At 40.2% G+C, this 21,819-nt stretch overlaps 1 protein-coding gene across 7 annotated transcripts in view; it reads left to right on the top strand.

Moving 5' to 3' along the window:
- RBMS3 (RNA binding motif single stranded interacting protein 3) overlaps positions 1 to 21,819 on the top strand; it is a 545,406-nt gene that overhangs the window by 106,594 nt on the left and 416,993 nt on the right. For 5 of the 7 annotated variants that reach the window (XM_083188637.1, XM_083188640.1, XM_083188641.1 and 2 more), the window contains exon 2: positions 11,480 to 11,646. In XM_083188637.1, coding sequence (XP_083044763.1) covers positions 11,480 to 11,646 — 167 coding nt within the window. The remainder of the gene's footprint in view (positions 1 to 11,479; positions 11,647 to 21,819) is intronic. The other 2 variants (XM_083188643.1, XM_083188638.1) reach the window with 1 other exon arrangement.

Raw genomic sequence — 21,819 nt, forward strand, 5'->3', positions numbered from 1 at the left:
CTTATGACAGGAGTAGGGGGTCTTTATTAGAGTCTATAAAAACATCTGGGCAGTCAGCGGTGACAGAATATAAAATATATATTCTTCTAGCAGGATTAAATTTGAAAAAAAAAAAAAAAAAAGAATGGGAAAACTAGTATAACTTTTTATAGGATTGCCCATTTGTGGGTCACCACATCATAAAAAATGATGGCCTCATCAAAAAGCCAAAAATACAAGGTACCACCACCAGGATACTCACCTGTTCCCTGAAGCAAGATGCTGGAGCATGTATAATGCATCTTATTTTCCCTGTACTGATGATTAGACAATGTGCACACAGGTAGTAATACAGTAGGGCAATATGAGAGCTTGCCTACAGTATTGGTGTAAGCAATGAAGGGACTAACTGTAGTCCTCTATTAGCTTTAGCCCCAATGCAAACCAGCTCTTGGCATCAGGAGACTTCCCTATTGTTTTTTTTTTTTAAAGAAGGGACTGTTGAAAATCTTTGTTGTTCATAGACAGAATACTGAAGATATTGTTTTGTTAAGTTTGTTTGCTCTAGAAAATATCACAAAGCTGACCTCTTCATATACTTCTTGTAGATACAATGAGTTTAGTTTGTTGTTGTACTACAGATTAAAAGGCAACTACCATAATTATCCAACTATTGTTATAAATGTTTTTTTCTAAAACGTTTTTTTTTCTAAGAACTCTATTACTTGAAGGATTTATATATACAGTATTAATTTAGTTTGGAAAGACAGTAGTAGGAGATATTAATGTCCATTCCATAACTGTTAATTATGTTAACTGGAATGGTATTTAGAAAATAAGATTACTACTACTGTTTAATATTTATGTCACAGTGCAGCAGTTTTCTGTAAGTCAACCAATAATAAGGCACTGTAGTTTATAATATTATTTTCCACTATAAAATTGTGGAGAAATAAATACATTTTATTATCAAGCACCTTATTACCAACTGGAGAACATCATCGTCATCATTGTTGTTTATTTTAAGGATGCAACAGATCCGTTTCTGTAAGCAATCATCATACAGAAATGAAAATATAAATACAATATACATAATTTCAAATACAAGAATACAGTACCTATACAAAAATACAAGAACACAGAGAAATTTTAACAATATAAGTGTGTCTCTTTTAAGCTAAAATTAACTGACATAATAGAAAATCAATTTAAGAAGTTCTATATGGTATAACAAGTAGTATTTGAATGCATTATACAGTTTAAAATATTTTCAATTTATTTGATTGATTTATTTGTGTATTCATAAAGGTTCCTTATGATTTTTGTATTATTATATTTGTAGACTATACATTTTTACTGTAGTTTGTTTCAGTAAAGTTTGTAAAACAATTCACAAATAGGAACTAATTGGACATTTTCCCTACTAAATATGCTTTTGGAATTAAAAAAAAATAGTTGTTTAAAGTGAAAATAAATAAAATATGCTATTATGACTTTTTTATAAATAATTTTCACACATATTTAAAACTATTATTTGTAAAAATATAGAAAAAATATAAGAAGTTATCTATTTAACTCAATATGAAACACCAACCAAAATCTAAGTCGAATAGCAAACGAAACACTGTGTGTACACACCATAAGTCATTTTAGTTGAACTTTCTAAATTACTCATTAAATTTACACATTACATGGCAACTTTGGCAACTTTGTTATCTGTTTATGTTCAAAAATGTTTATTACAAAATTATTTAAACAAAATTAAAATGTTCTCTGCCTTCACATACCTACACACATATGTTTTTCTAATTATTGCTGAAAAAAATCATATTCTGAAAAAGATGTAATATAGCATTTATTTGTTATTTGGATTTTGGTACATTATTAAAATATCTTCTTGCCTAACTAGCTTGTTTTCTTTAGTAAAAATGCAACAGTGCATACTTTCTTCAACCAAGATGTGCTGAACAATCTTTATTTTTTTTTTAAAAGAGACAAACATAATTTAAGTCTCAAAACTCATTACACAATTACAAATTTTCCCTTGGGAAGAAACTGGATTGAACAGTGCAGGCTAGAAACAAAATACATTTTTCTTTTGCTGACTTTGTGTTCAGCTGTCTCCAGATACAACTAAAGGTCATGATAAAAAAAAAAATTGTAACGCATGTTCTACATTATTAAGAATGAAGCTTGTTCCTTTGTTTCTGTAATGGGAAACATTTTGTAAAGTGTAAAATAAAAGCATGTCCTTTCAACAACTATATAAAAACACTTGAGTAGTTAATATATGCCCAGTTATAATGAATGCTAAAATATTACAATACATTCCTATTTGTGCACTCTAGTCTCTACAACATCTGTTTGCAATCTGAATGGGAACTTACATCACTTGTTAGGAATTCTGTCCGAACATACTTTTTTAATCGTCACTTTGTTTTTGTTACAATGTGTAGTGCAAATTTTGAAGCATTATAAATCAGAGTCATTATATCAATTAACAATGGTCCACATTGGTTATTTCCTGACCACAAATATCTCATGTATGGAATTTATACAGAAAAGGTTACCTGGAACAGGATTTCTACAACTCCAAACATTTTAGTATCAAGCCAGAAGCTTAAAAAGTCTTATTTTTCCATTATTTGCCACAGAAATAGAATACTAGTAATATACTCTCTTTTAATATGAGTTTAAAAAATGTATTGTAAAGATAAGTCTTCTTAAGGCAAACTTGCTGACATTTGGGACCTACCTTCCAGAAAACCTGTTAAGGGAGTGTCCAAGTGGCATAGACATGGTAAATGGTGATGGGTGGGACTGCAGCCCCACCCAGTAAAATCCACCATCTTGTGAAGTGTCAGTGAAGCCAGATGCAGGCCGTGAGACTACACTCACTTCACTGTGACTAGCAGTGACTTCCTATTGGAAGTTGTACCCAGCAGTCACCTGCAGTACAGGCAGTCCTATTGGGAATTGTTCCCTCCCTCTGGGACTTCCAGTCCAGTCTGTGATTAGTAGAGAGCTGATCTGCAGCAAGACACTCCCTGCCTGTTTGTCAGCCCTAGCCAATGCAGCCCATAGAAGCTAGACTTTTGTGCATGTCAGTACCACCACCGCTACTGTCACCACTACCGTGCATTTTCCAGGACCAGCATCTGTCAACTGCATTCTACAGGTGCGGGGAACCAGCCAGAGGGGAGAACATACTGGCAGGGACCCGGCGGTGCGACCACTGGGTAAACCTTGCTAATTCTATTGGTCATTACAGTAAACCTCAAAGCTAATTGTATATCCCCTAGCCTGTGTTTTTAAACAATGATGTATTGTGTTCAGTATATGCTGATATTGTTGCAAACACTTTTTCCCATTGTTTTGAGGTTCAGGCTGCTAGCGTTGTCATCTCCATCATTTTCATTCTCATCATCATTACTTTATAATGTTTGTTTGTTTAAAACGGAGATCACATCCAGCCAATAAAATTCTGGATCACAAAACTGAGGACCAGATTTATCCATGTAACTACAGTCTGGAATCATGATACGTGTAAATGTCTGGGAAATGATTGCTGCCTTGTGGTCAGTACAAATACAGCACGTCCCCTGTTTTGCTTGTGTGCATAATGTGTATCAAGGCATTGAAAGCATATCAGCAATGTCAAGAAAGATTAGTGCCCATTTAAACAGATCATATTGTGGAAAAAAATACTCTTATCATATTACAAACACATTATAATTTCTCACAAACTCAGCTCCTACTGTATATGATCTTCTTTCTAGATGGAACTCTAGCATGGCTTAGCTTTAGAGGCTGCATAAGAGTTTGTGAGGATACATAAGAGTAGCCATTAATGACTGTATTATGTTACAATGAAAACATGTGGGAACTGTCTTTTTTCACCTAAGTAACAACTAATGGAAGGCCCATTTGTGAATTGCTGTGCTCTTTGATGAGGTGACCAGGTTTGTTAGCAGGGATTATTGCGGCATTAGCAACCTTTTACCTATTTTTTCCCCAAAGCAAGTCTTTGGCAAATAAAACATGCACATACTCAGAGGGTAAGAAAAGGAAATATGCTAGATAGAAATGTGTCAGCGGCAATGAACATACAGTAGTAATGAAATTCAGCAGACTCCACAAAACTCTTCTCCAGGGAAAACTATAAACTAACACAAGACAAAAATATATATTTTAATGGAAGTGATGCATAAGTTTAAAAAAAAATCAGAATAATTAGCAATGCTGATATTTATCCTGTATACTGGTAATAGTCTAACATTGCTGCTCACCTCCATGGGGTGAATTCAAGTGTTTTGCATGCCAGTGGCCACCAGGTGGCACAAGACAGAGCAATTGAAGTATTGCTCCATTCAAGTGTGCACAGCCACAAGCGCTGACATTTCTGTTATGATGTTTCGCTATTTTGACTGGTGGGTAACTAGTGAAAAGGAAATTGGAGAGTCTTATCTATTTAACCATATACAGCATTTCTTCATCCTGATTGTGAGTCACTGGAATAAAGGTGTTGCAGATGGGGGGAGGGGGGGTGCACAACAAGGCATATGACATACACACTGTGTCACTTATTCAGTTTTGATCGCAGTACAAATTTGTTCTCAAAATTGGCAAAACCATGTGCACTGCAGGTAAGGCAGATGTAACGTGCATAGAGAGTTACATTTGGGTGGGGTATGTTCAAACTGAAATCTAAATTGCAGTGTAAAAATAATGCAGCCAGTATTTACCCTGCACAGAAACAATCTAACACACAAATCTAACTCTCTCTATACATATTACATCTGCCCCACCTGCAGTGCACATGGTTTTGCTCATTTTGAGAAAAAAATTTGTACTGTAAGCGCCTGGAGTCCTGCTGAAGAAAGTGCGCTATACAAATTAAACTTACTGCGATTATATCTGAATAAGGGCCTGTGTCTTGATGGTTTTGTGATCCTTAAATACTGTATCATAAGAAGTCTTTAAAACCAACAAATGGACCACTCAACTTACTAGTTTTTTTGAGACTGGTAGTAATAAGATAAAAAATGAATTGATTACAAAAAGTAAACACAGAAATTTGAACAGCAGCAAAACTGAAATCAGGTAACGCTGCAGCGCTGTTTACAAAGCTCTGAAGCAAGTACACTGTGGTGCGATACTGATAGTATTGGTCATGGACAACATATACTATTACCCATAAATCAACGGAGGAAGAATCATTTCTTGATACTCAGTGATAATTGGCTTTACACATATTTTAATTGTTAATAATATTTTTTTTATTTCCATGTACTGTGATTGACCAATTTCTTTTTTTTTTTTAACATAAAATTTTTTTTGTGATTTTTTCAAGAACATAAACAGTGTAGCAGGGGGGTACAGAAAGAAAAAAAGGGGGGGGGGAAGCACAGGAGAGATAATACATAGCAAACGACATTGTCTCACTGAGAACAACAAGTCAGAATAATACGCCGATAATATAGTCTACATCCATTTTAGCCGGAAAACATTGCTAGATAAGATATCTTGGAACTACTAGGAGTTTAGTACCGATAAATCTGGGGTGCTGCTGTGTATGTTCGAATGGTCTGTCCCTTCTGAAAAGACAGACCAACCGAGCCACTTCATGCATATTGAATTTGTAGAGGAGGAGTACTTGGCGTTGGTTGTTTCATAAATAAAATGTTTGTGCACCTTGTTTTGAATACACTCTATAGACGGTAAAACCTCTGTTTTCCACCCTTTAGCTATACAGGCCTTGGTGGCTATTAGGACGTGTCCCAGGATATACCTGTCTGCAGCAGAAAGTTGTAATGGGAAAACATGAAGAAGCGCAATAGATGGGTCAGGGAGAATGGGTTGATTCGAAATTGAGCTCATAAGATGAAATACTTCCCCCCAGAGAGACCTCAGTAGTGGGCATGCCCAGAATATGTGGAAAATGTCCCCAATATTACCGCATTTTCTCCAACATAAGTTAGAGGACGTAGGCCAGATCTTGTGTAGTCTGGCTGGGGTAAAGTATGAATGAGTTTAAAAACATTTCGGAGTGGTTGATGCAGCGAGAGATCTTGAAACAGGATATAAAAATATTCTCCCAGTCCTCTTCATTGAAAGAATGTTCAAATCTCTCTCCCATAGGATTTGAGGTTTCAATTTGGCCTTACTATCCATGGAGAGTAAGTAAGAATACCACCATGATATGCCACCTTTATGTGAATAGTCACAAGTCTTTGTTTTGATTGACCAATTTCTACAGCATTATTTATTTTACAAATTTTTGGTAAATCTCTTAAATGTGCTCTCTAGCTTTTAATAGCCTATAGTAAGCTAAGTAGATCATATCTAAGAGATGACAAGCCCTGGACATGCACATTGCCATACAGTTGTATAGAAGGAATAGTGATCAGATAACTGTTTTAATACAGTTATATGATATTCATTGTCTTCCTGTGATATACTGAATATATAATATGTTTGAGAACATGGTGACATTTACTTTAATGATCTGTAACCTATAACTGCTGCCAGTGTCCTATCTTAAGTCAGTTACACACTAGACAATACGTGGCTCAATCTGGGAATTGCATACAGGGCAAATCGTCTAGTGCAAGCCTGGCCAAGCTGTGGCTCTCCAGCAGAAACTAAAAGTCCCAGCATGCCTTGCCACAGTTGGGTCAGGCTACAATGAAGGGAATTGCATGATTTGCTCCCACATACCTCCCCCACAGAGGGGGATTGCAGGACACTGCCCGCATGTCGGGAGACTTAGTCCCCTTTCTGGGGGGACGGGAGGGGGACCTAATTTCTGGAACGCTCCCGACCATTCCGGGAGGGTAGGCAACCCAGTTATGTTTGCATTTGCCAATTGTAGACTTCCTTCCTCCGGGTCCCATCACAAGTAATGCCGTTGGACACACACATCGTAAATTGGGTAGCCAGCTTTAGTTTATCAAATGAAAGCTAACATTTTATTGGTTGGTCTACAATGCACCAAGTTATTAACCTGGGCTCTGTATGTTGGTTCTCTGATGCCAAACACATGACTGTAGGATCTACTATTATATTACTCACACTTCTCACATTTCTTTTCCAAAAACGGCACTTTTACCAAAATATTTACATCCCTGTCCAATTTGAGTACTAGACACATGCTAGAATAACTTAGCATGATAGCTATTTTATTTTTAGGAATAATATTGCAGATCAGATTAAGAAATATCTGCCTCAGAAATGCAGGTGGAAGCTGTTTTGAAAATCTGAACTATTTCTCCAGATGTCAGGTATTGAATTTTCCTTAGTTTTTAGCTGCCAGGTTCCGTCAAGCTGATTTTAGTAGAACACATAAGCCTATGCATTATACCTGTTTTCCTCTCTGGGGGAAGGCAGATGGCAGAATACAGGAGCTTGTTCCTTTCCTCAAAGCCAATTCCTTCCATACTAAGTCTAGCTAAGAAAAATAACTAACTTGATATTAGAAAAAAATTACTGAAAATTATGAAAATAATATGTTAACAAGCATGATTTTCCAATCATTAGCAATACAGCCATTGCATACATACAAAGCATAGTAAATATATACCAGTGTATACTGAGCAATGTCAAGACTGTGAGTTCATGTATTAACAACTCCTCAAATTAAGGATTCTCCCAGATAAACTAGCAGACAAGTAGGTTCTATAGATATATGCAATCTCTTGTGTCATCATCTCAGTTCTGCTAAAAATGAAAGCAGTAGTGCTGTTATTATTGTGATTTTTTTTTTTTTATTATCGTATTTGAAGCAAAGTGTACAATGATACATTAGTCAACAAGGTTTCTATTCAGGTTCCTCTATACATTGTTAAGAGAGAGCTTTCATATCATTACATCCGTAGTTTTTTACAAGTATACATTAATGACTAGAGTATTAGATCATAACCCCTATACGTTCCACTCTGAACGGAGCTCCCAGTTGGTCTTATATCTTTGTGTCCTTCCGGGTGCGATCTGTTGGCCGCTCCCCTTTTTCCCCCCTTTGTTTGCAAGGACGATTTCTTTAGTTTGCTTTGTATTCCCCTTATTTGTTCCTTTGGTTCATTAGGTGCTCCGTTAAGAGAGAAAATCATAGGTTTAATCCAAACTCATAAAAACTAGATCAATAAACATACAACAAATAATATAAAATTGACAAAGTAATCAAACAACAAATCATATAAAACGTTGCGGGCCATGTTGTTTTTTGTCCATTGCCTAGCTATCTATGATGTTTATCGGATCTTCCTGCAATGCTACTCTTGCTTCATACCAACTTGTTATTTGAAAACACTGTCTTAAATGTATCTTTATTGTAATTGGTTGTTTTTCTATAATAGCTCCCCATGACTCAAAGAGCTCTTTCACCCTTTTTTCCTTTTGGAGTGTCGCCTCCACCCATTCCATACGGAATATGTACAATAATTTTTCTTCAAAAAGTTTCATTGTGGGAGCAGATCTGTCTATCCACCTGTGGAGAATGCTTTTCCTGGCTGCAGCTGAAATTGCCAGTAACAATTTTTTCCCCCCTTTGCTATCTTTGTCTCCCTCCCTATTATCCCAAAAATAGCCCACTCTGGGGTTAATGGGAACGTGTGTGTCAGTAGTTTTAAGGAGAACTGCCACACTTCCTCCCAGAATTTATTAATCTGGCCGCATTTCCACAGGCAGTAAAACAGATCTGCCCCCACTCAGTCACACTTTAAACATTTACAATTTGATGCTATACCCATTTCGAATCTCCTTTTTGGTGTTAAGTATGTCTGGTGGGATATGTTATAGAACATTTCTGTATACATTATTGCTGGTATAGTTTTTACTGATTCTTCAAGTGATTTTATTAGTTTTTCTACTGTTATGTTTGGGAATACTTCTTTCCATTTTGTTATTCCTGTTTTTATTTTGTCATAATCTAATGGCTGGTATAGGAATTTGTCATTTTAATAAGTTTGGCTAACCATTAAAGAGTAAATTGTACAGCAAATTATCGTAAATACTTAATGTTCTATAATTTACCAGATAAATATAATAATAAGATATATACAGGTTGAGTATCCCTTATCCGAAATGCTCAGGACCACGAACATTCTGGATAAGGGATTATTCCGGATTTTGGAATATTTTTTTATTCCATACTTACCTGGTCCCCTGGTGGTGCCCTGATGGTCCCCCAATGTCCACGGTGTCCCCCAGCATCCATGGCGGCCTTCAGGATCCTCTTCAGCAGCATCTCCAGTCCCAGGGGTGAATTGCACAAGTTTGCAGGCGTCGTTGGAGGTGCGCCCGCGCACTCGTGCAATGCACCCCTGGGACCGGAGATGCTGCTGAAGAGGATCCGGAAGGCTTCCATGAACATCGGGGGATGAGGTAAGTATGAAAAAAAGGGGCGGGGGAACCAAAGGGCGGAGGAACCCCCCCCCCCCCAAAAAAAAACAAATATTCAGAAAAAACATGGTTTTTGGTATACAGGGAGACCCAACCTATATATATATATATACAGATGGTGTAATGGTTAGCATTACTGTCTCACAGCATTGAGGTCATGGGTTCGATTCCCACCATGGCCCTAAGTGTGTGGAGTTTGTATATTCTGCCCATACTTGTGTGGGTTTCCTCCGTGTACTCCGGTTTCCTCCCACAATCCAAAAATATCTTCTGGTAGGTTAATTGGCTCCCAACAAATTAACCCTAGAATGTCTGTGTGTGTGTGTGTACATGTGGTAGGGAATATAGATTGTAAGCTCCACCAGGGCAGGGACTGCTGTGAATTTTCAAATACTCTCTGTAAAGCGCTGTAGAATATGTGTGCGCTATATATATATATATATGGAAAGGTTAGAATTTGGTGAGATGTGCGCCAGGAGGATATAGACAGGAAAATGTCCAGGAGCGTGATCCCAAATATTGCACTCCCCTAGTATTCTGGTTGGGGCGTCAGCTAAGTCCAAGAGCGGTGGTGTGCCACTCAGGGGGGGATTTGTAAAAAAGGTTTTTGTTTTGGACTTTGGATAGCGACTACTGTGCACGTACTTCACATGGGACAATGTATGAAAAATAGACAATTTATTCAAACACAGAAGAAAAAGGTTTAAAAATACATATGGATATTCACAATATTATAAGACCACAATATAAAATGTATCAGATTTACACCAAAAGGGAGGGGATAAAAATGGATACTAAAAGATGACAATATTACAAGTCTGGGATGGCAATGGTATTGTATGATAATTAGACTGGCTAGTATATATGCACAGCTGAATGGACCAAGATATATATAAGAAAATTTAGGAAATAAACAAAAAAATTATAAAACAGAGAAATATAAGAATATTGTATGTTTCGACCCCTGACGAAGTCCTGTTGGACGAAACATGTTGGGATACTTCTGACTCCTGCTCCTCACCACTCTGCCAATAAGTTAAGCTAACCTTACTTCTATTTGTTGATAGTAGCTTGCAATAGCAGTTCACTATATATTCTTATATTTCTCTGTTTTATAATTTTTTTGTTTATTTCCTAAATTTTCTTATATATATCTTGGTCCATTCAGCTGTGCATATATACTAGCCAGTCTAATTATCATACAATACCATTGCCATCCCAGACTTGTAATATTGTCATCTTTTAGTATCCATTTTTATCCCCTCCCTTTTGGTGTAAATCTGATACATTTTATATTGTGGTCTTATAATATTGTGAATATCCATATGTATTTTTAAACCTTTTTCTTCTGTGTTTGAATAAATTGTCTATTTTTCATACATTGTCCCATGTGAAGTACGTGCACAGTAGTCGCTATCCAAAGTCCAAAACAAAAACCTTTTCTATATATATATATATATATATATATATATATATATATATATATATATATAGCGGTCTTTAGCCAAGGATGCAGACAGCGGCACTCTTCTGGAGTTTTAAGGTGCTTTATTTAGTGCTCCAACGTTTCGGGGTTCGAGCCCCCGTCTTCAAGGAGAAAAACAACAGTGAAGACGGGGGCTCGAACCCCGAAACGTTGGAGCACTAAATAAAGCACCTTAAAACTCCAGAAGAGTGCCGCTGTCTGCATCCTTGGCTAAAGACCGCTACCAATTTACCCGGAGGGCACCCTGGACGCTGTACTTATATAAGGAGTGCCGGGCTGAACAGAATCTGTATATATATATATATATAAAATATATTCCTAGTGGCAGCCCTGACTGTGGCAAAGGATTTAACAGATAATATGTGTAGTGACAGATCAGAATAGCTCAGACTTTTGTGTTGCTTTCAAGAAAGACCATTAATTTGCTGCAATAAAGTCTACTTCTTCTGTATTTTACTACATACTGTAGTTAGATTTGCAGTTAAACAATGATATTACCCTATAACACAAATTATATTATAAATGGATTTTATGGTGTATATTTATTGTATATAAAAATATAATATTAGTATGATTATTTATGGTTTTAATATTAAGTCTCTTTTTTATTTGCAGCAGTCTTATGCACCAGCACCCCACCCCATGGCTCCCCCCAGCCCCAGCACAAACAGTAGTAACAACAGCAGCAACAGCAGTGGGGAGCAGCTGAGTAAAACAAACCTGTATATAAGAGGACTTCCACCTGGCACCACAGACCAAGATCTCATTAAACTTTGTCAACCGTAAGTCAAACTGAAAATTGCATAATGTATGTACTAGGATACAAAGCAATTATGTTGTTGGCTTCACATGTTTAAATAGTTTTTTTTATGCATACATTATTTAATGAAAGCTGTTTAACTTTTTGTAACCAAATCTAATTACCAGCAATAAACTGAATAAAAATCCATTTACTGTAAAAAAAATACCACAATTATTCAGGAAAAAACTATTTGTACAAAAATGTTGATGTTTAACAAATGGACAAGACTGGGCGTGTATAAAAATGGACGAAAAATAACAAAAAAGAAAACACACACACACACACACACACACACACACACACACACATACATACATACACACACATATACAGTATATTTAGTTAGGAAACAATATCATGTGTGTTCATTCCTTTGTATTATATTTAATTATGGACCAAATTTAGGGAGGTATTTACACCTGATGGAGCATGTGTGCAGGACAGTAGAGAGTCTGTCCAGGACCAGGTACTTTTCTGGGGTGTAGATCAATCATTGGAGGCGTAGCTATGCACCCTTAACATAAAATACAGAAAAAAATGTACTTTATTTGCCTCCCTGCCCCTGGCCACATTGCACCGCAACACACAGCAGCTTGTGTTGGGTTGAGGGGTAACAGATGACTGCCCGACAGTCGGGATTCTGATGGTCAGTACTCCATGACCCCCACAGAACCTGTGCCGAGCAAAGCAAGCCTGCAGCGTGGCGTGTGCAGCGAGCCCGCAAGGGGCTTCTTTGTGCTCGCCCCCCTGTCGGACCACCGGCAGTTGGGATTCCGATGTTAGGATACTGACAGTCAGTATCCCAATTGTCGGACCACCATACCACACCCAAGTTGAGAAGAGCTTCTGCAGCTACTGCTTCAAGTTAATGGGGACCCAGGACCCAAACTGCATCACTCCATCAGACCTGGGCAGGGTAATTAGTACTCCCCCCGCTCTTGGTGCCCCTGCCTGTGTGCAGTGGGACTTCTCTGAATGCCATGCCATTACCCCATGCCTTGTGCAGGTACCTTCTCTTTCATGGAGACATCTTTGCAGTGATATTTGAGAAGATACACATTAGCACAAGAGAGCAAAGGCTATGAGACAGTGTCAGAGTCTTTTCTCGCACTGCACAGCTACATCATCTTGAAAATGTCACTGGGAAGGAGGTGGTACCGCAGAGAAGTAACTTGCTAGCCAGTATAAGGTAAGTATGCTCTGGGTATATTTTCCTGATGATTTATATAATGTGCATGTGTTCAAAAACATGGCACCTGCACTGTTGCCAGTGAAATATCCAGCACCAATTTTTTAATTCCCCCCCCCCCCCCCCCCCAGTGTGGTTCCAGAACAGGCAGTAGTTCATACCCTACCATACACTAGGGCATGGAAGGAGAAAAGAACAGTGTGCCGAGCGTAGCTTGGCACTGTGCCTGAAGCATTGCAAGTGTAGCGAGCGATGCGAGGGGCTGCCATACACTTAGACAGTGTCCAGAACTAGACATCGACATCTAGATGCCTAAAAAAATATGTGTTGACCTTCTGCATTGTCGACCATCCACCAGTCGACCTAAGGACCCTGTCTATCTTCAGTCCCTGTCGACATTCTGCCTGTTGGCCTTCCGGTGGCCGACTTAAGGAGTGTCGACCTTTCTATATTCAGCATATAGCCACATTTATGCATGGATTCAACATAGTTACTCCTAATTGAATTGACCCCTAAACATCCCTAGCCCTGTACAGTTCCCAAAAGTATTGATTCCTCTTGTTTAAAAAAATAAAAACACTTCTGGGGAAATCTGGACCAGAAAGGATTTGCTTGAATTTACCCTGCAATATGTTGTTTGCAATGAGGAGTATTTCTCATTCTATGCAATGTGCAGTATGTCCTGTGTCAATTGGCTTTTATCAGGGAAAAGATATGACATAATTTGACGTGGAGAATGTAGGAAGTTTGGTGAGAATAACACACATGCTACAGAGCATGCTGGTAGGTATCCATTTGTATCCCTCTCAGAGATAAATATAGAAGCCAATAGGACAATATTCAAATGGGCATCACCATCTATGGCCCTTATTCTGGTTGGTGCGGTCAGAGCCGCACACGGGGCTCCGGCCGCACAAACCAATCCCCGCCCACCCTACGGATCGCCACGGCCGTCCGTACACGGACGGCTGGCGATCCGCATAAAAATGGTGGAGGCTACACCTCCACCATGGTGGGAGCTGCCCCCTGCATTCGATGGTCGTCGACCATCGAAGGCAGGTCCGCACGCCGCGGCAGCTCCCGCAAGCTGAGACCACACGGACAATCGTCCGTGTGGTAGCTTGTATGGGGGCTGAAAGCTGACATCCGGCGACGTCAGCTTTCCGCCCCCATGAGCTGCGTCATGCCCTCATTTCCATGCATACGCCCCGCGTTTGCATGGGAACGCCCATGAAACGCGGGGCGTACACATAGGGAAATGAGGGCATGATGCCTCTCACGCCCCTATCCGCCCCCTTTGCGGCGGACGAAATCCGTCTGCGGCGAAGGGGGCTGCACATGCGCAGATTCACCTCTGCGCATGTGCAGTGTAAAAACATCGGCGGTACGGCCGCACGCGGGCCGTACCGTTCCGATCAGAATAAGGGCCTATATATGGTGTGGCCCACTGGGACCAAGCTCTAAAACATATCGCAATCCAGAGCTTGACCCATGTGGGGAAATGCAGACAAGCCTCTGAAAACTGCAGTTATTGGACTTTTGAACACATTTTCCTTTCAGTACATACTGCTCTATGCAGGGCCGGCGCCACCACTAGGCAGCTCTAGGCATTTGCCTAGGGCGCCGGCTCCTGGAGGGCGGCAGTTCGCCCCTTACCCTCAGCATGGAGGGTTAGCGAACTGTGGTACCTGTGTAAAAAACTTGCGTCCCTGCAGTGCTGGAGCGTGCAGGGGTGTCCGTGCCACCGGGGGAACCTGCGGCGCTGTTATTGTGTATAAGCTGGCCGCGGCCGGCGGGGTCCCTACAGTGAATAGAAAATAACTAGCGCTATGCGTGTGGCAGCACGGGAAGCGCTAGTTATTTTCTATTCACCGTAGGGACCCCGCCGGCCGCAGCCAGCTTATACACAATAACAGCGCCGCAGGTTCCCCCGGCGGCACGGACACCCCTGCACGCACCAGCACTCAGCAGGGACGCAAGTTTTTTACACAGGTGACAACCCCCCCGGCACCGGGGCGCCCCCACCCCGACTCGCCTGGGGCGCTCCGGTGCCTTGCACCGGCCCTGGCTCTATGTCTTTTACAGTCTCCATAAGGTTTGCCCATTTCTTTGGATTAGTATTCATGGTGATGGATATATATTCTCCAGGCATGTTATAAACTGTTGCTACTGGCTATTTTTCTTTACAAAATATTTATTTTCTATGATTTACCTTTTGTAACATTTAAAGCCATGACTGGTCAACTATATTTTCCCAATAGTTGGTTTCTGAGTGGATTATGGCGGGAATTGTGCATGTAGTTAGTGAGTGTAAAGCCAAGGCTGGCGCTACCCACTCAGCACAGCCTGCAAATCAGGTAGGCGCTGACCCTTAGAGGCGCTTCTTCCCCTCCTTTAACAATGTAGTTGCCGGCTACAGCCGGTGCCTGTCAAAGTATATGACAGGCTTAGCGCATCAGACAGACAGCTGGGCACAAGCTGTCTGGCGGACCGGACCTTGTTGGGTCACAGTGCTGGAGGGATCTTGGAATTCCTTTCCCCCTGTAAAGCTGGGCAGGTGACATCATGATTCTCTCCCCACGCACGCATCCCTGCTGCAGGGGGGAAGAGCCGGTGGGCGGTTTTGTCTTGAGCAACTCAGCACTGCAGCACGATTTGGAGAGGTGCAGGAGTCAGGACACACAACAGGAATTACCCAGATCCAGAATGGTAGGCCACTATAATAGACACACACAGGGCCTTCCCCCTACATGAGAGGCAAATCTGTATTTACACAGGCTTGGCAGTGGCACTCTCAAAATTAAGCGTATGAAGAGTTGCATATTACAGGGATGGCATTGTATGGGCACAAATCTGAGCATTATATGCAAACAACACTACAGTATAAAAACAAAGTGCAGGTGTTCTTCCCAAGTGGAGCCCTAGTAAGAAGAGTACATCCCTGTTAATAAAGGGACGATCCTCTTCTCCGTATGTGTAAGATATTGTATAATACCGCCACGCTCCTTCTGATTGGAAGGGGATCCTCTTCTCCGTATCAGATAGACCAACCAAATGATTGTGTATTCCTGGACCACCCGCAGGTAACCAAATTTCCTCCCCGATTATGGATACCGGAAAAAATGGATATAAAGTGGCACATAGAGTAATACCGTTTATTCAACAAAGAGCATAAAATTACAGTGAGTGAGGTAGACAGTGGCTAATTACCAAGTTGGTGGAGAACTAGGGTGAACCAAGTTCTCAAAAGCGCATGGAAAGGAAGGTAGATACCCGGGATGTACCTCCACGTCCAGGCTAATGGGTAATAGATCCAGTGTCTGATCCTCAGTAAAAACAACAGGCAACAGGAGCTCCAAGTGCGCTTTCGATCATCTGCTGTGATCTTCTTCAAAGGGATCTTTGAAGAAGATCACAGCAGATGATCGAAAGATGATCGAAAGCGCGCTTGGAGCTCTTGTTGCCTGTTGTTTTTACTGAGGATCGGACACTGGATCTATTACCCATTAGCCTGGACATGGAGGTACATCCCGGGTACCTACCTTCCTTTCCATGCGCTTTTGAGAACTTGGTTCACCCTAGTTCTCCACCAACTTGGTAATTAGCCACTGTCTACCTCACTCACTGTAATTTTATTCTCTTTGTTGAATAAACGGTAGTACTCTATGTGCCACTTTATATCCATTTTTTACGGTATCCATAATCGGGGAGGAAATTTGGTTACCTGCGGGTGGTCCAGGAATACACAATCATTTGGTTGGTCTATCTGATACGGAGAAGAGGATCCCTTTCCGATCAGAAGGAGCGTGGCGGTATTATACAATATCTTACACATACGGAGAAGAGGATCGTCCCTTTATTAACAGGGACGTACTCTTCTTACTAGGGCGCCACTTGGGAAGAACACCTGCACTTTGTTTTTGTATTTTATCCATATTTGATATTTTAGGGATATCAATTAGGTGTAATTCCCTTTAGGCTGCCTAGGCGCACAGAAGGTCTAGTCTCATTCAACTTTTTCAGAACACTACAGTATGGTTATGATTATGGCTAAGCAATGCTACCCTGGGCATTATGCATAACTCACTACTCTGGGCAGTATGCGTAACTCACTACTCTGGGCATTATGCATTACTCACTACTCTGGGCATTATGCGTAACTCACTACTCTGGGCAATATGTGTAACTCACTACTCTGGGGATTAAGTGAAAGCTGTGTAACTGTAGACATTATGCATAAGCACTGCTATTGTTGGCATTATGTGTAGCGGCGCTACTCTTGACACATTGTCAAAGGGCACTATTCTGGGGATTATGTGTAAGCAGCACTAGCCTGGGCATTATGTGGAAGTAACATTCCTGTGCATTATGTGAAGGCGGCACTACTGTGGGCATTAGTTGCAACCTGCATTACTCTGGAAATTATGTATAAGGGGCTCTACTGTGTGTAAAGGGTACAAATGCCTGACGTAGTGTAAATAATGGACTCTGTATTTCATAATAGGAATAATTGAAACTGATGTGTGGTATAATTGAATCAGTGGCACTACATGTGGTGTAATGTGAATAAGATTGTGCTACTGTGTGGTGTAATTTGAGAACACATCTATCTTATTTTATGGCACATGCCTCTAGCGTGCATCTCTTTTATAAGGTATGGGAGGGCACAAATTTATAGTTTGCAGGTAGGCGCCGAACACCCTAGGACCGGCCCTGTGTTAAGCAAATGCATTTTAAAATAAATCTGGGCCTGAGCCATCTCACCATGGAGGTTCTCTACAGCACACTTGCCTACTGTTCTAGAATTTTCCACAATACTGATTTTTTTGTGTTCTGTCTAACTCCTATGAGAGTAGACAAACCTTCCAGATAACACCCACTTTCCAAGAGATGTGTGGGGTCCAGGGAGTTGATGACTCATTTTGAGGTGAATTCAATCACTAAGCTTCTCTCCCCATTGTATGATTGTTGTGATTTATGGGATTGGTCAGCAAGGACTTGGTTTTAATAGCACAAATCTCAGATGGGAGGCATATGCAGGTACACTATGGGGTGGGTTTGGGGAGCGGGGGATTGGGGCAGGTTCTGATCACTTAGGCCAGAGCTTGTTGCAGGAGCTCACTGCTGAGGGGAACAAGAAGTCTTGTGGCCAGCACCCGGGCCCTATTCAGCTCTAAGTGGCCCTGGGAATACAATGCCAACAAGTATGCCCTACAGCGTATTGCTTTATTTTCTCTTCTTCATTCTATTTTCTCTTTCTGGTTTTGATACCACTCTCAAAGTCACAACTAAGGACATTTAAATGCAGTAGTTTCAGTATGAATCCCACAGGCACTTTATAAATTCTGTTTATCACAACAACTGTGTTTGCGTTCCGTCTCTAAACCAATGTCTTGCAGTGTGTCAATTTACAACCCAGTCCCTGTGCATTTCGACTTGTTTATCAGTATTCAAGAAGAAACAGTGTCAAAGGGTTAATTGAAAGCTAAGTAAGCTATATCTGCTTCTCTATTCTAAATTATCGAGTTATCTAGTGTGTGTGTGTGTGCAAGTACTGCTGTTTACTGAGCATTACATGTAGTAATCAACATTCTGGATCAATCTAAGATAGGCTGAACAACGTAATAAAGTTGCTATCATTCTTAAAGGAGCACTGCCTACTTCTTTGTACCTCTTTGGATATTTGGTGTACTGCAAGTTGTTCTGTTGCATTGACAACATTGTCAATGTCATTGATCACAAATAACTATCACTGTTAAATACTTTCACTAATATTCTCTTTAACAGGTTTCTTATATGTATGTGACTGTTTTAAAATAAAAAAAAAAAAATCTATATATTGTTTGAGAGAAACAAATGGGGATTTGTATTTTAGCACCTGTAGGGGTTATGTATGTACAATATATATTTGTGTAGAGTATGTGTCACCACTGAACATTCATGGCAAACTAGTGTGAACTAAATGAAAATACAAGTAACAGACAAGTATTTTAAGAAATTGGACATCCATACGACATAATATGGGGGAAATTCTACTTCACATGTGATGTTGCTATGGGCAAGTAAGTAAGTAAGTTTTATTTATACAGCGCACTTTCTCCAACAGGACTCAAGGCGCTTTACAGACATTAAAAATAATAATGCACATACTGTAATACAAAGGGTTAGCAGTATAAGGAACAGGCAACAATGGCAGTACAGATATACATCACATGTACAGATATGCACTAGACGCATTCTAATAAGGGGCACGAACATGGGGAACATATTTACCGAGCTGTGCAGTACACAGGCAGCCATTCAGCGGCGCCATATGGTGATTGCACAGCCGTATAGGTAGCCAGTAACAGTACAGATAGATAATATATATATCCTGTCTACTATCTTCTAGAGCAGGGCTGGGCAACACCGGCCCTCCAGATGTTGATGAACTACACATCCCAGCATGCCTTGCATCAGTTTCAGCATGGCCACATAGCAAAACTAATGCAAAGCATCCTGGGATGTGTAGTTCATTAACATCTGGAGGGCCAGTGTTGCCCAGTCCTGTTCTAGAGGGTGCGAAATAAAAAAGTAGATTCTGATTGGTTGCCCATAGCAACATCACATGTGAAGTAGCATACACATCTTAGTAAATTTCCCCCTAAGAGTGTACATGAAGTAGAAACTGGATATCGAGGGGAATACCAAAGTGTAAAAAAATGAATAATGTAGCACTTAACTGTTCAAGAAAGGGATTAAGCGGCGGAGGGAAAACTATTGGCAAAAGTTGAGTGGTAATTAATAGCAAATAAGGATCAGGAAGTTAGACAGCAGGTATAGTTTAATTACATGATACTGATGATGGTAATAATGACGAATACCATCATTACTAACTACTTCTACTACTACCAACTAGTACTACTATTATTACTAACTACTTCTACTACTACTACAGGTTGAGTATCCCGTATCCGAATATCCGTTATCCAAATTATTCCGAAAACCATACATTCCAGAAAGTGAAAAAAAAAAAAATGTTGGCAAAAAACTCACTGGGTACATCTGTGACAGCACTACTGAGGACATGATTTGTAACTGGCACTATATATGTACAAGAAAATGATTGCTTGGCATTCAAATTCAATATCTGAGATAGTACACAATTTTTTTTTCATGTTTTGAAACCTTGTTTTTTGAACAAATAAAATATATTTGTGTGTATTTTATGTGGTTGATGTGTTTATACAGCATAAATGCAAGATACTTCAAAATACATAATTGAAATATTAAAATATTCCGAAATACGAAATAATCCTTTATCCAAAATTCTTCTGGTCCCGAGCATTTTGGATGCATTTTGGAGAGTAAAGCCAAATGATAGTATTATTCATGTGGCTGCTATCTATTAAACCTGATCTAAGACATCTTTGACAAATTATCTAATGCTACAAAACCCCTTATCAATTTGTTAACAACACGTCACTGTAATCTGTCAAACTGCTTTTGGAGAAGCAGAGACAGGCTATCATTAAATCTGAGTATTCATGTAATGGAACTCATTACTGATACTGTTACAGTACATTGTATATCTAACAATGTCTCATTTTTATACTGGACCTCCTCACGTAGCTATTTATGTACTGGTAATAGTAGGAAATATACCAAGAATTGGTATGTAGAATAAGTATTTGGCATTAATAATGCAGAATAAACAAGGAGGGCTTTACAATAAGGAGAGACCCACTGCATAGGCAAATGCAGGGGGGGGGGGGGGGGGATTCTGGTTGCCCGAAACTCCCCTTCCTCCTGGCAAGTGCTTTAAATTATGACAACAGTAGCACTGGTATATAATACGATCAATTGAGCTGGCACCACATCATGCAGTGTCTAGGCACCCATACACGGTGCGATGACCTGTGTTTGCCACTGCACAGTAATATGCTATTGGGGTGTGGTACAGGGGTCCGACAGTCGGGATCCCGACAGTCATTAGCCCGACGTCGGGATCCCGACTGGCCGGACCCAGACAGCATGGTGAGCGTAACTAAGCCCCTTGCGGGCTCGCTGCGCTCACCACGCTGCTACGCGAGCCACCTATTCTATTCTCCCTCTATAGGGGTCGTGGACCCCATGAGGGAAAATAGCCGACGGCCGTCGGGAACCCGGCTGTCAGTGTTTTGACAGTGGGGATCCCGACGTCGGGTAAATGCCTGTCGGGATCCTGACTGTTGGGACCCCTTTCGGCACCCTACTATTGTGAGTAACCTGCGGTCACAAGCCACACATGCATGGTCTGCTTTACTTTAAACCAACATACATGTTGGTACTCTGCTGCCTTGCTGGGCTTGGGCAATTTCCACTCCTGCACACCTCTTAATGTACCCTAGCTGCATGCACGGTCTGAACAGGAAGGCATAAAAAGGGTATGATAATGGGTTGGGGTAAATTGAAATGTTTGTGCAGAGACAGCTTCTAAGGACTGTATCGTCTGATTTGACAAATCAATTTGACGAGCAGCACATTCTTTTTTTAACATGTTTATTTTTTCTCATGCCATAATGCTTATTTGCATGGTTTAAATTTTTTTATAATTACCTGTTTTTGATATGACTCTGTCATGCAGTCATTTAAAGTCTCAGCCTATGAGGTGTGGCTATTAAATAATAATATATTAAGTACATTTTAACTCTGTTCCCCTCTGCATCCACACACCACTACAGTCTTATTTCAATTGGTCAAAGCCAATCTGTTACTTATTTTCTGCCAAGTGTCCCAATAGCTTCGTCATATTCTTCTTAACTCAGCAACTGATGCAAATCGGGTTCCCTTGAGTACAGATTTGACTTTAGTGAAAATAAATAAGTCACACAGTGCTAGGTCTGGTGAGTATTGAGAGTGTTCTAGCATTTAATCGGTTTCTTGGCCAAAAAAATGCTTCACAGACAGAGCTTAATGGGCTGGTGTGCTGTCCTGATGGAGGAG

This window comes from Crinia signifera, chromosome 5 (genome assembly GCF_055691185.1).
Source record: "Crinia signifera chromosome 5, ASM5569118v1, whole genome shotgun sequence".
NCBI classification, from domain to species: domain Eukaryota; kingdom Metazoa; phylum Chordata; class Amphibia; order Anura; family Myobatrachidae; genus Crinia; species Crinia signifera.